The sequence below is a fragment of the Taudactylus pleione genome, unplaced genomic scaffold (genome assembly GCF_031769625.1).
Source record: "Taudactylus pleione unplaced genomic scaffold, aTauple2 ptg000738l, whole genome shotgun sequence".
In the NCBI taxonomy this organism is placed as follows: Eukaryota; Metazoa; Chordata; class Amphibia; order Anura; family Myobatrachidae; genus Taudactylus; species Taudactylus pleione.
Window position 1 is genome coordinate 168,011 of NW_028285140.1, and position 12,373 is coordinate 180,383.

The following is a 12,373-nucleotide window of genomic DNA, read 5'->3' on the forward strand; positions in this document are numbered from 1 at the left end:
ATAATTACACCTGTGCACCTGCTGGGTGTCCTGGGAAATGGGGTCAGTGAGTAATGACTACACCTGTGCTCCTGCTGGGTGTCCTGGGAAATGGGGTCAGTGAGTAATGACTACACCTGTGCTCCTGCTGGGTGACCTGGGAAATGGGGTCAGTGAGTAATGACTACACCTGTGCTCCTGCTGGGTGACCTGGGAAATGTCGGTGAGTAATGAGTACACCTGTGCATCTGCTGGGTGACCTGGGAAATGTGTCGGTGAGTAATTAATACACCTGTGCTCCTGCTGGGTGACATGAAAACGTGAACAGTTTGGGGTCCTGAGGACAGTGTTTGAGAACCACTGAGTTAACTATTGAATTCAAGTCACTGACTTGTTTCAGATCGGTTTACAGACTGCGCTATTGGCCGCTGCACTAGAAAATATCCCGTCACTTAATCACCTCCTGATACGTCTCTGTTCTAGTGCCCAGCAGTCCTTCACCAGAGCGCGGGCGCTGAAGGGGGAACTGGAGGAAATGAAGCTGAAAGTGAGCAGTATAGAGGAGGCGAAGGCCGCACTGCTGGCACAGAACAAGCAGATGGTAACTGACCTCCCGCTGACTGCTGATACCTGTAGTGCAGACGCTTACTGGGACTTAATGTTGTGTATAATTTCTAGGAAAAGGAGAATATATCTCTTATCCACAAGATCAGCTCCCTGCAGGAAGAGGTAAGTGTCTCTGGCCTGGGCTCGCTGTGATTGGAGCAATGTGAGCGTCTCTGGCCTGCGCTCGCTGTGATTGGAGCAATGTGAGTGTCTCTGGCCTGCGTTCGCTGTGATTGGAGCAATGTGAGTGTCTCTGGCCTGTGTTCGCTGTGATTGGAGCAATGTGAGTGTCTGTGGCCTGCGCTTGCTGTGATTGGAGCAATGTGAGTGTCTCTGGCCTGCGCTCGCTGTGATTGGAGCAATGTGAGTGTCTCTGGCCTGTGTTCGCTGTGATTGGAGCAATGTGAGTGTCTGTGGCCTGCGCTTGCTGTGATTGGAGCAATGTGAGTGTCTCTGGCCTGCGCTCGCTGTGATTGGAGAAATGTGAGTGTCTCTGGCCTGCGCTCGCTGTGATTGGAGCAATGTGAGTGTCTCTGGCCTGCGCTCGCTATGATTGGAGCGATGTGAGCGTGTCTGGCCTGCGCTCGCTGTGATTGGAGCGACTCTGGCCTGCGCTCGCTGTGATTGGAGCGCTGTGAGTCTCTTGCCTGCGCTCGCTGTGATTGGAGCACTGTGAGAGAGTCTCTTGCCTGCGCTCGCTTTGATTGGAGCAATGTGAGAGAGTCTCGGGCCTGCGCTCGCTTTGATTGGAGCAATGTGAGAGAGTCTCTGGCCTGCGCTCGCTGTAATTGGAGCAATGTGAGAGAGTCTCTGGCCTGCGCTCGCTGTGATTGGAGCAATGTGAGAGAGTCTTTGGACTGCGCTCGCTTTGATTGGAGCAATGTGAGAGAGTCTCTGGCCTGCGCTCGCTGTAATTGGAGCAATGTGAGAGAGTCTCTGGCCTGCGCTCGCTTTGATTGGAGCAATGTGAGAGAGTCTCTGGCCTGCGCTCGCTTTGATTGGAACAATGTGAGAGAGTCTCTGGCCTGCGCTCGCTGTAATTGGAGCAATGTGAGAGATTCTCGGGGGGTGATGAGATTGATTAGTAATGAGGTTTGCGTTGTGTATTCCTTGTTTCCCATTGGCTGTATGGTGTCCTTTCTAAGATCCGGCTGCGGCCTCCCGGCTACCCCAGGACGTAGTCACAGCTTTTGCTTTCGGCTAGTTAATAGGCCTACAGAGTGGTGATGTGTAACACGCGGTCACTACGGTAAGTGGTAGTGCTACACCGTCATCTGTGGAAAGATTAATAGCCTAAAATGTCCTCGTAATGTAGGAGCGTCCACCTGTCCTGTATGAATCTGTGGGGAGAGGTAACAGGAGCCGGTCAGGACCTTCTCACCACCTCTGGTCTTTCTGCACCTGACTTAGCGCTCTTGTGTCACTCACAGAACATCAGGAACACTCTGGAAGTCGAAGAGGTCAGAAAAGCGTTGTCAGAGGTCACTGATCAGGCCGCAAAGTTCCAGGTAACGTCCAGCCTTACTGACCATCTGAGGAGCCCCTTGCGTCAGCCCGAGCCAGGTTTTAGAGGTCACTCTCATTACTGAGTATGTTTCTGCACCTGTCCTGGCACATTTGTCTGTCATGTTGTTTTCCTCCAGATACAGTTGAAGGAGTTTGAAAGTGCGATACAGAAGAAGGACGCCGGACTTCTGCTGGTCAGTCCCTGTCATTGCTGATCCTGAGACTGGTAGTTACAGCCATGAAGGAAAATAGGAGATAATAGGGTTTAGCCTTCGCCAGGGCTGGATTATGGGCCACAAGGCCCAGGGACTGAATATGATCCAGTGGCTATTGTGAGAATCGGAGGAGGAGTGGCCGATGCTGTGTTTGGTGGGGGGGGGGTGGTGTGTTGGCCGGTGCTGTGGGGGGGGGGGTGGTGGCCAGCCGGTGCTCTGTGGGGGGGTGGGGTGGCCGGCGCTGTGTGTGGGAGAGGGGTGTGTGTGGCCGGCGCTGTGTGTGTGGGGGAGGGGTGGCCGGTGCTGTGTGGGAGGTGGTGTGTGGCCGTTGCTGTGTGTGTGGGGGGGGTGGCCGTTGCTGTGGGGGGGAGGAGTGGCTGGTGCTGTGTTTGGTGGGGGGTGGTGTGTTGGCCTGTGCTGTGTGGGGGGGGGGGGTGTGGCCGGTGCTGTGTGTGGGAGGAGGGGTGTGGCGTGTGTGGGAGGAGGGGTGTGGCTGGTGCGGTGGGGGGGTGTGGCTGGTGCGGTGGGGGGGTGTGGCTGGTGCGGTGGGGGGGTGTGGCTGGTGCGGTGGGGGGGTGTGGCTGGTGCGGTGGGGGGGTGTGGCTGGTGCGGTGGGGGGGTGTGGCTGGTGCGGTGGGGGGGTGTGGCTGGTGCGGTGGGGGGGGTGTGGCTGGTGCGGTGGGGGGGGTGTGGCTGGTGCGGTGGGGGGGGGTGTGGCTGGTGCGGTGGGGGGGGGTGTGGCTGGTGCGGTGGGGGGGGTGTGGCTGGTGCGGTGGGGGGGGTGTGGCTGGTGCGGTGGGGGGGGTGTGGCTGGTGCGGTGGGGGGGGTGTGGCTGGTGCGGTGGGGGGGGTGTGGCTGGTGCGGTGGGGGCGGTGTGGCTGGTGCGGGGGGGGTGTGGCTGGTGCGGTGGGGGGGGGTGTGGCCGGTGCTGTGTGTGGGAGGAGGGGGGTGTGGCCGGTGCTGTGTGTGGGAGGAGGGGGGTGGCCGGTGCGGTGGGGGGGTGGTGGCCGGTGGGGGGGGGTGGGGGGGTGGCCGGTGCGGTGGGAGGGGGCGGGGGCGGGGGGATGTGTGGCTGGTGCTGTGTGTGGGGGTGCTGTGGGGGGGGGGGTGGCTGCTGCTCTTTGGGAGGACACCCCCTTCACAAATACAATTTTAATACTGATTTATGGATGACCATGTGGTGGCTGGTCACCGTGCTGTCATGGTGATGGGCCTATTTTTATGTAGAGGCCTGGAACTGCAGTCCCTTTGTTAATCTGGCCCTGGCCTTCACTGGACTATTATTGTAGCACTTCCATAACTGCCACAGCGGCCTCACTGACCCATCAGCCAATATTCATAATAATCACCCGATCAATGTTCTATTTATTTTTGTTCTCTGAGGACGGGCCACCCTGCTCTACCTTCCTTTCTACCTGACGTCCCTGCCTGAGCTGTATGCACGTTCCCTACAGCCCCCAGTATTTGCGGTGTCAGTGTACAGCCCAGACCCCCCCAGTCACCTTCTCCTTTGTCCTGGACACTTATTTCATCCCCCATAGTTACATTAACCGACCTGATCTTCTTTATTTGCCTTTTTGTGTTTTGCAGAAAGACCTCTATGTTGACGAGTTGAAGTCCACAGTAATGGAATATTGTTCTGTCATAGAGGTAACTGGAAACCACTGTAGCATGTATATAAAATGTACTTTATATTATAGCGTGGCGTCGTGTGTAAGTCTGCGGCACTTTCCTGGGTGCTCTGGCATAGAGAACGTATAGTTGGCATAACCTGGCACTTGCTGAATTCATTAGACCGGTCTTTCCGTTTCCCATTGCTCCTCCAGAACTTGCGAATTGAGAAGAATAAGCTAGAAAATAATCTGCAGCAAATGGAGCACGAGCTTCTATCGTAAGTACCGGTCTTGTCTAATGAGTGGCGGGGGCCGTAGGGTGTTCCTGTTATGTGCCGGACAGGTTTTCTGATGTCATTGTTTCTTTTCCAGGAATGGTATCAGTTCTCCCATTACCCTTAAGCTGAACCGCGGGGTTAATGGATGTCTGAACTCTTTGCACACTGAGCTGGAATTTGCGCAGGATTTGCCAGAGGTATTTTATATTCTGCCTGTTTGAACCGTAATCGGGTCTGGATGGTGACTGAGCCGTTTCCTTGTGGCCAGGTTTCCACCGCTGAATGGATCCTTCCTTCGGGACGAACCTCCTCTCTGGACATCACCTTGGACCGCGAGGTTTTACTGATGCTCCAGGGACCTGGACACGAGCAAGTGGGCGCAGAATTTAAAGCAATTCTGCAAACCCTGGTGAGAACGAGATTCATCGAATTTCAGGCCACAAATTCCAATTCCAGTTTTGTTGCCATTGTTATTCTGTGTATCCTCCTATCTGCCAGGGAGTATTTGGCGCCAATGTTCCCCAGGAACATGGTATAGGTACTGGCTAGATCGCATACATAGGCGGATATTCACACTTAGGCCTGTATTCAATTAGAAGCGAAAAGTCAGAATCCGCGAAAATATCGCGGATGATGTCATTTCGCCAGGCGGAAACTTTTCGCCCTATTCAATTGGAGAGACTTTTCGCGTACACGGAAAGTTAATGCAATGTGACAGGCGAAAAAGTTTCGCCTATGAATAACGTGGAAAAAAGTGCAGAATTGCGGTTCTGGGGTGCAAAGGTGCGGAAACCAGTCTGCACCCTTGCGACAGCCCCCCAAAGGATAACTGTTTCAAAAAATCCCTAAAAAGAGGAACACCCCAAAAAATTACTGGGGGCGAAAAAGTGGGGGTACACATAAAAAATAGCGAAATAGACTTTTGGGGAGGTCTGAAAGTATGGGGGAAGTGTTTCTTTGATTGCAGATGTTTGCTGAAAGTGCGTCACTTAAAACTTCACTTTAGCGATTTATAAACCGTGCTTGTACCATTTTAAAATACCCCAAATTTGACAGGACTACTTATTTTCACGAAAAAATACTGCTAAATGCCATTTTAATTTCTTCACCACTTGTGTAAAGGCGCTAATTAGAGGCAATTTACAGCACTTAGTGCCCCAAATAGCTTCAGTAGGGCTAATCGGGGACATCTATACTGATCCCCAATGTTAGTGCATCTTTTGGGGGGTGTCAGGCTGATTTCCCCCATTTTTGACAGCACTTTTCGCCTGTTTGAGTTTCGCAGGGTCGTTATTTCGCGTCCTTCGGAATTGAATACGGTTAATAGCGGGGGCGCGCTTCATAAGTTTCCGTGGCCAAAACACGCAACGTAGACAAAGTGTGGCAGGCGGAAAAGTATCGCGGGTGCAAAACTAATTGAATACGGGCTTGAGAGGCAGATTTATTATATCTTGGGTAAAGTAGAGCAGTTACCCCGATCAACCAATCAGCTTGTAACAGTCACTTTATAGACCGTGCTAGTTCAATGATAGCTAGTAGCTGATTGGTTGGGCGACTGCTACACTTTATCTCTCAAAGTTGTGATTCTCTGGTCACCTGGAACTAGTGCATTTTACAGAGGCATAATTTGCCTCATACCTCAGTTACGCCGATAGTCCCTGATCTCTATCTCCGGTTACTGATTTTGTTCTCTTGGGTTATACAGCATGAAGACACCTGTGCAATGGCGGATCATGTCTTGTTGTCTTTACAATGTCTTATGGAATCGGACGTTGATGTGAAAGATTTAGCTGGGAAGATGCTGGAGGTAAGTGCTTTACAGGATCTGTGTATCTGGGGGGGGGGGGGATTGCAATCCCCCCCCCCCCCAAGCAGCATAACCTGATGGTTCTAACCTTGGGGGGAGCTCATGTGCTGTATGCCTTAGTAATAACTGAGCAGTATGACGGTTGTCTCTGAATCCCTGTCTGCTCTGTGCACCCCCCCCCCCCCCCTTATGTCTGATCAATCAGATAATAAAAACCGATTTGAAGGAGAAGAGGAGAAATTGGGAGGAGAAGCTGAAGCAGTTGGACAACCAGAAGGACTCCTTGGATAGGGAGTTTGTGACTATGTCGGGGAACTTGCGGAGGATGAAGACTGAGCAGCTGCACCTGAAGAAGGACATCTCCGCCAGGTGCGTGGCTGAGGGACGGGCTTGGGGCTGTCGGATGGATGATATTGTCTGACCTCTGTTTTGTGTGTTTGGGTTTAGGTGGAGGGAAAAGTTCATCTAGGCATAATAAATAAACTCTAAAACGTTACTGTACATTGTAAAATATCACTGGTGTATGAGAAGCTTCAGATGAACAGGGCTCTCACCTGGTGCCTACACACTGGGGGGGGCCCCCACACATGGTTACATCACCAGGGTGGGGGGCACTGTGGCGTAATGTGACCTGGGGGCACTACAGTGTATTTCACACATCTGTGGTTTTAGTACTTACACATTTTACATTTTAATAACATCACCAGCATATTTAAATTATCAATTTTATTACCATGGGACCCCACAAGTTAGCTGCGGTGAGGCCACCACACACCTTAGTTCGGCCCTGAGGGGGAGGCGCAGCTGAGCTGAAGTTAGTTACAAATCGTGAAGAGATTATGGCAGATTCCAGCGCAGAATACACTACTCTGAAATCTAAATACCTCACGTGTCGTCACCTGTATCCTGCGCTCTACGGTTTTAACGGAAATTTTTTTTTAAAAAGAATTTGTGGCTTGTATGCAAGTTAACGTAAGAATGAACCATCGGTACCCAACATGCGGCCCCCTGGCTGTTGTGGAACTACATGTGCCAGCATTCCCTGCCACAGTTTTGCTCTTAGGGAATGGTAAAACTGTGGCATAGCATGCTGGGATATGCAATTCCACAATAGCAGGAGGGTCACATGTTGATCACCCCTGTAATAACCATTAAACGGTCACCTAAACACTGGAGACCGCCATTTTGTGGGCTGAGCTAATGTAAACTTCCAATTCACTGAGAACCATATTACTTGGGCCTCGTGATATTAGCCAGGTCATGCCTCAGTTATGTAGACTGCCTGCTGTTACGCAAAATGGCTGCCTCCACTGCGTCTAGGCGGCGGCTCTGTTTGAAACCCAAGCAAATATATTGCTGATGTGGAAATCCATTTTTTTAAAAGTGCCTACTTGGCTCCTGAGGGTCAGATGGTTCCTCAGGGACTCTGTATATACAGAACTGACCTTGACCAGAACTTAGTGCTCTGTGTACAGGGCGTGTGGAGTGTTTGTGTGGGGTGTGGGAATCTGCCTCGCCTGCCCTGACACTTGCCAGGTGTTGTGTACCTGCTGCACCTTTAAAGGGCCGTTATCTGTGACTGTTCTCCTCATGTAGGATAAGCCCTGTAGAAATCGGGGAGTCCTAGTATTGTGCCCCCCATGATAATCCCCCTTAAGTCAGCCACCCTGTTGGTAGCTCGGTCTCTGCCACCTCAGGAACCTCTGGGTTAGGGTATACGAATGCAGGTACAAGGATATAGTCTTGATGTGGCCGAGGAAACAGCCACCTGCCCTTTGACCCGTGCCTCACCGACTCTACAACCTCCAATAGTGCTGCTTCCTACTTATGGAACGTCGTGCCCCATATGGCCATGGCCCTCCCAACCTTCAGTGTGCTAAGCTCCCTACCTCACAGCTTCTATTGTCTCAGCATTGCCTTCTCCCTCTACACCAGGAGTGGCCAACCAGTCCAAGGCAAAGAGCCCAAAAATATCTGTAGACAAGTTAAATAGCAGATATCCAGTGCATCTAGCTGTTCTTTTATCCCCAGCATCTCCTGGCCTCTATTATCTCTTCCCTGGCCCTTCCCCATGAGGCCATGGCCCTCTCTCAGGTGCACTATATTATGTCCCTATTTATCCCCAGCATCTCCTGGCCTCCCCTATCTCTTCCCTGGCCCTTCCCCATGAGGCCATGGCTCTCTCTCAGGTGCACTATATTATGTCCCTATTTATCCCCAGCATCTCCTGGTCTCCCCTATCTCTTCCCTGGCCCTTCCCCATGAAGCCATGGCCCTCTCTCAGGTGCACTATATTATGTCCCTATTTATCCCCAGCATCTCCTGGTCTCCCCATCTCTTCCCTGGTCCTTCCCCATGAGGCCATGGCCCTCTCTCAGGTGCACTATATTACGTCCCTATTTATCCCCAGCATCTCCTGGCCTCCCCTATCTCTTCCCTGGCCCTTCCCCATGAGGCCATGGCCCTCTCTCAGGTGCACTATATTACGTCCCTATTTATCCCCAGCATCTCCTGGCCTCCCCTATCTCTTCCCTGGCCCTTCCCCATGAGGCCATGGCCCTCTCTCAGGTGCACTATATACGTGGGAGCTTTTAGGCCAGTGACCATTTAATATTTCCCTTATGTCAGGGAAGTTTTCTGAAACTATAGTTGTATATAAATGACACAATTTAAAAGCGACGGGAGGGAGGGGGGAAAAAAAATCTTGTGTAATTTTGTGATCTAATGACCTTGGTTGTGGTGTGTATTTGTCCACGGCAAACTGCTTTTGTGGTTTTGACACTGATCTCCCATGGGGGTCAGGTATCTATGAAGAGTTAATTTGCCAGACGTTTAAATGAGACCTATTACAGGCAGCCTGGAGATTGTCCTTGAGGACCTGTCAGAGGCTGTTTGCTGTGTTCTTTGTCTATGTAAACAGATCATTTCATCGTTCAGTGGAGCTTAACAAAGGGGCAGCCGCTCAGGATCACTGTCGTCCTGTGGAGTCTCCCATATATTGCCTTATTATTATTATACAGGTCTTAGTAGCTCCCTTCTGTGTGTATTACAATGTATGCCCTGAGACACAACCTAAATCTTCTGTGCTCTGCATTGGGTGCTGGGGAGTGAAGGCTCTGTCTGATCTGCACAGCAGCCAGTAAGGGAAACTCTTTTCCTTAATCAAACAGAAGCCAATGTTGTCTGACCGTGGAGAAGCCACAATTCTCATCTGGCTGTTTGACATTGACACTGAGTGGCTGGGTAGGTGTTAAGTTTGGCCACTTGTAGGAGTGAAAAGATCTTGAACGCCCAGTGGTCAGGCCACACCAGGGCAATGGTGCCTACTGTTGAACTGCGTTCAGCTGGCAGGGTCTGCTGGTACTTGTAGCTCCACAGCGGTTGGTTTGCCTGTTTTCGCCCTCTTGCAGTGTGCATATAAACATTTCTGCAGAGCCGTTGAAATCTGTAAGACGTATATGGGTGATGGTACTTAAAAATCAAAGATTTTTGAAAAGGGTTGTAAGATCTAAAGCGCTGTATTCAGCCTTGAGTATTTAGTGGTTGCTACGGGTTACAGCATGTGTGCAACGTGTTTCACTCTCAATATGTAGTATATAAAGCCTCCTAAGATTTGTCTCTACGAGAGGCTACATGTTCCCCCTCAAAGGACTTGAAATATCGTAAAATATCTTCTGAAAGTTTTTATTTGGATAAGTCTGGAGAAGCTGACGATGCTTTATATCCCCAATCCATTGCAAGTTTGTCATGGAAAACAGAGGATCTCTGGGGCAGTCTGTCATCTTTTATAGGTCTGTGAGGTTTGCTTTTGAAACATAGCAGGTTCTGGAGACGTTAAAAGAACAAACGCAGAAGTTCCTGAAGAGTAAGGTCATGGTCTGACTTTTCCAGCATTCGGGAGGATAAATGCGTCATCTTCCACTGGGTGCAATAGCAGCTGGTACAGTTAGACCATGTCTTCAGGTATCCGACATCCAAATTATCTGCAACACAAACCGGTCCCTATAGATGCTCCCGACCTTTAGTTACCCATAACCTTTGTTCTTACCAGAGCCCAAGCTCCACTGTCCTTTTAGATGCTCTCAGGGGTGGGCTGTGGGCTGTGTAGTTTCAGTAGCTGGGGGTGCCTGAGCTGTGGTTCTCAAACTTGGTACTCATGACCCAAAACAGTTCATGTTTACCAGGTCACCTTTGGATCTTTAACAGGTGACAGTTGGTAATACACCTGTGCCCAGCTACAGTAGGTGGTCTGGAAAACGTAAAGAATTAGGGGTCCTGGGCACCGGAGAAACACTGGTATAGAGGGCATTCTGTTCCCATGTATTTTACCTATTTTAGAATTGTGTTTTCTTGTGTAATGGTGATAACGATAGGGATTAAAAAAGTGGGAATATGAGGGAAATAAACTAGCAGTTGCACTAACAGAGAGGCTGGAGATTGGATTTTATGTAAAAGGACTATGTGGACCCTCCACATATGGCCGCATCCAGACCGAGTGAAACGTTTTTCTTTTTTTGTAATCAGAATGTTGGTGTAAAGTGTAAGTGTGTGGGTGCGAGGTGTCGGAGGAGGTGCGAGGTGTAGGAGGAGCGTAGACTTCGAGTAACGTTCTGTATATCAGACAGGTGTTAGGACTATGGTGGTGTAAACTGCATGTGAGATGGGTTTCTTCTTGTCCTGTATGATGCATAGATGGATACACTTTCCATATCTGGAGCATCAGACGTGCTGTACATGGTGAGTGATTTGGGTGTGTTCTGGGAGTTGATCTACAGGAGCCTCATTGCCTCCATGCGTTTTCCCCTGGCTGTGCCATTACTGTGTCAGGGAACAAGGTGCAGTTTAAATTGATGCCGAAGCAGAGCAAGACTAACGACGGCAAGTGTAGGCCGCGTGGGGCGTGGATTGATAGGTCTACAATGGGGACATTAGGTTGACATGGTTAAAATGTTGATGCAACTTTCTTTATTATTTTAGCCTGAGCCTAACAATCATGAAGAACCATTTCTCAACTTTTGTGTTGATCATTTGAATGCCGACCTTTTCTTTTTTTTATTGTAGACCCATCATTCGGATACTGGCCTCGCATGGGCCTCTCACCCCCCACCTTCACATAGCTACAGTACATCATCAGCATGGGGTTTCTCTGTGGCAGAATGTGACCTGGGGGCACTACAGTGTGTTTAGCACACTTTTGGTGCTGAATATTTCCGCATTACACTTTTTAATAGCCTCGCCAGCATATTTTATTGGCAGAAGTTGGTTGCCCCTATAAACTTGAACTAGGCCCTGTACCGTAGTATCTTCTATAAAGTGTCACCGGCCGATGCTGCTCAGCCGCCAGGTATCAGAGACCCCCATGCGTGTTTGGTGATACACAAATTGATTTTTCATGTTCTTCTTTTGGAGGAAGTTACAGGTCTCACAATGTCCTTAGTTGCTATTCGATAAGTTGCGTTCTCATGAATATTGAATCTGCCCACAAAACTGAGGCCTCCTAATAGTGTAGGTGATGGGTCTACAGTAATATCTAATTGCCAGCTCTGACGAGCAGGGCCCTCTATACTCCGGTCTCACGTCTGTGCTGTCACTGCCGGGAGATCTTTCCGCTAGGGATGGGACAATGAACATCTATTGGTTTGAAATTCATGTTCAAGGTTTTTTTTTTCTTTTCAAATGATGGTGAGAGATTAGTGTCTCCTGCCATCGATGTTGGTTTTAAACTGAAGGTAAAATAGATGTATGAGCACTGAAAGGCCTCCTGTAAGTGTCACAAGTCTAAGAACCAATGTTTTCATCCTAAAACATCAATGTTAAAGGCCTGAAACATTTATGCTCAGTGACCAATGTTGTCATGCCATTGAATGGTCCTGTGCCAATGGTACAAAAACAAACAAATCTCAGATGCACAACTCCAAATTATTAATATATAAATGCAGTAAAATTTTGCAATCAATAGAGGTTTTTAGCATAATCTTGGCCAAGGTTATGGGCCTACCCACCATATCCAGGTAACCTCTGTAGGGTAGGTCCCTAGCATACTACGATTCAAATCCAGAGCGCAGAACCCCACCCAAACTAGCCCAGCTAAGCCACCCCAGGGCCCCGCCATTTGGGAAAGATTTCTGGACTGCACACCTTGAAAATATATATAATGATAGGAGGTGCTAAGCTAATTTGAATCGTAGTATGTTAGGGACCTACCCTAAAGAGATTACCTGGATATGGTGGGTAGGCCCATAACCTTGGCCAAGATTATGCTAAAAACCTCTATTGATTGCAAAATGTTATTACATTTATATATTAATAATTTGGAGTTGTGCACCTGAGATTTGTCTGTTTTTGTGCCTGCAATTAGTCTCATCAGG

The 12,373-nt window shown here is 49.7% G+C and overlaps 1 protein-coding gene across 2 annotated transcripts in view; it reads left to right on the forward strand.

The window, feature by feature from the left end:
* The window catches only part of IRAG2 (inositol 1,4,5-triphosphate receptor associated 2), a 108,937-nt gene that overhangs the window by 44,137 nt on the left and 52,427 nt on the right, over positions 1 to 12,373 (forward strand). The window contains exons 8-17 of one of the 2 annotated variants that reach the window (XM_088457096.1): positions 463 to 580; positions 658 to 708; positions 2,016 to 2,093; positions 2,229 to 2,285; positions 3,898 to 3,957; positions 4,134 to 4,198; positions 4,293 to 4,395; positions 4,467 to 4,607; positions 5,904 to 6,005; positions 6,211 to 6,374. In XM_088457096.1, coding sequence (XP_088313222.1) covers positions 463 to 580; positions 658 to 708; positions 2,016 to 2,093; positions 2,229 to 2,285; positions 3,898 to 3,957; positions 4,134 to 4,198; positions 4,293 to 4,395; positions 4,467 to 4,607; positions 5,904 to 6,005; positions 6,211 to 6,374 — 939 coding nt within the window. The remainder of the gene's footprint in view (positions 1 to 462; positions 581 to 657; positions 709 to 2,015; positions 2,094 to 2,228; positions 2,286 to 3,897; positions 3,958 to 4,133; positions 4,199 to 4,292; positions 4,396 to 4,466; positions 4,608 to 5,903; positions 6,006 to 6,210; positions 6,375 to 12,373) is intronic. The other variant, XM_088457097.1, reaches the window with a different exon arrangement.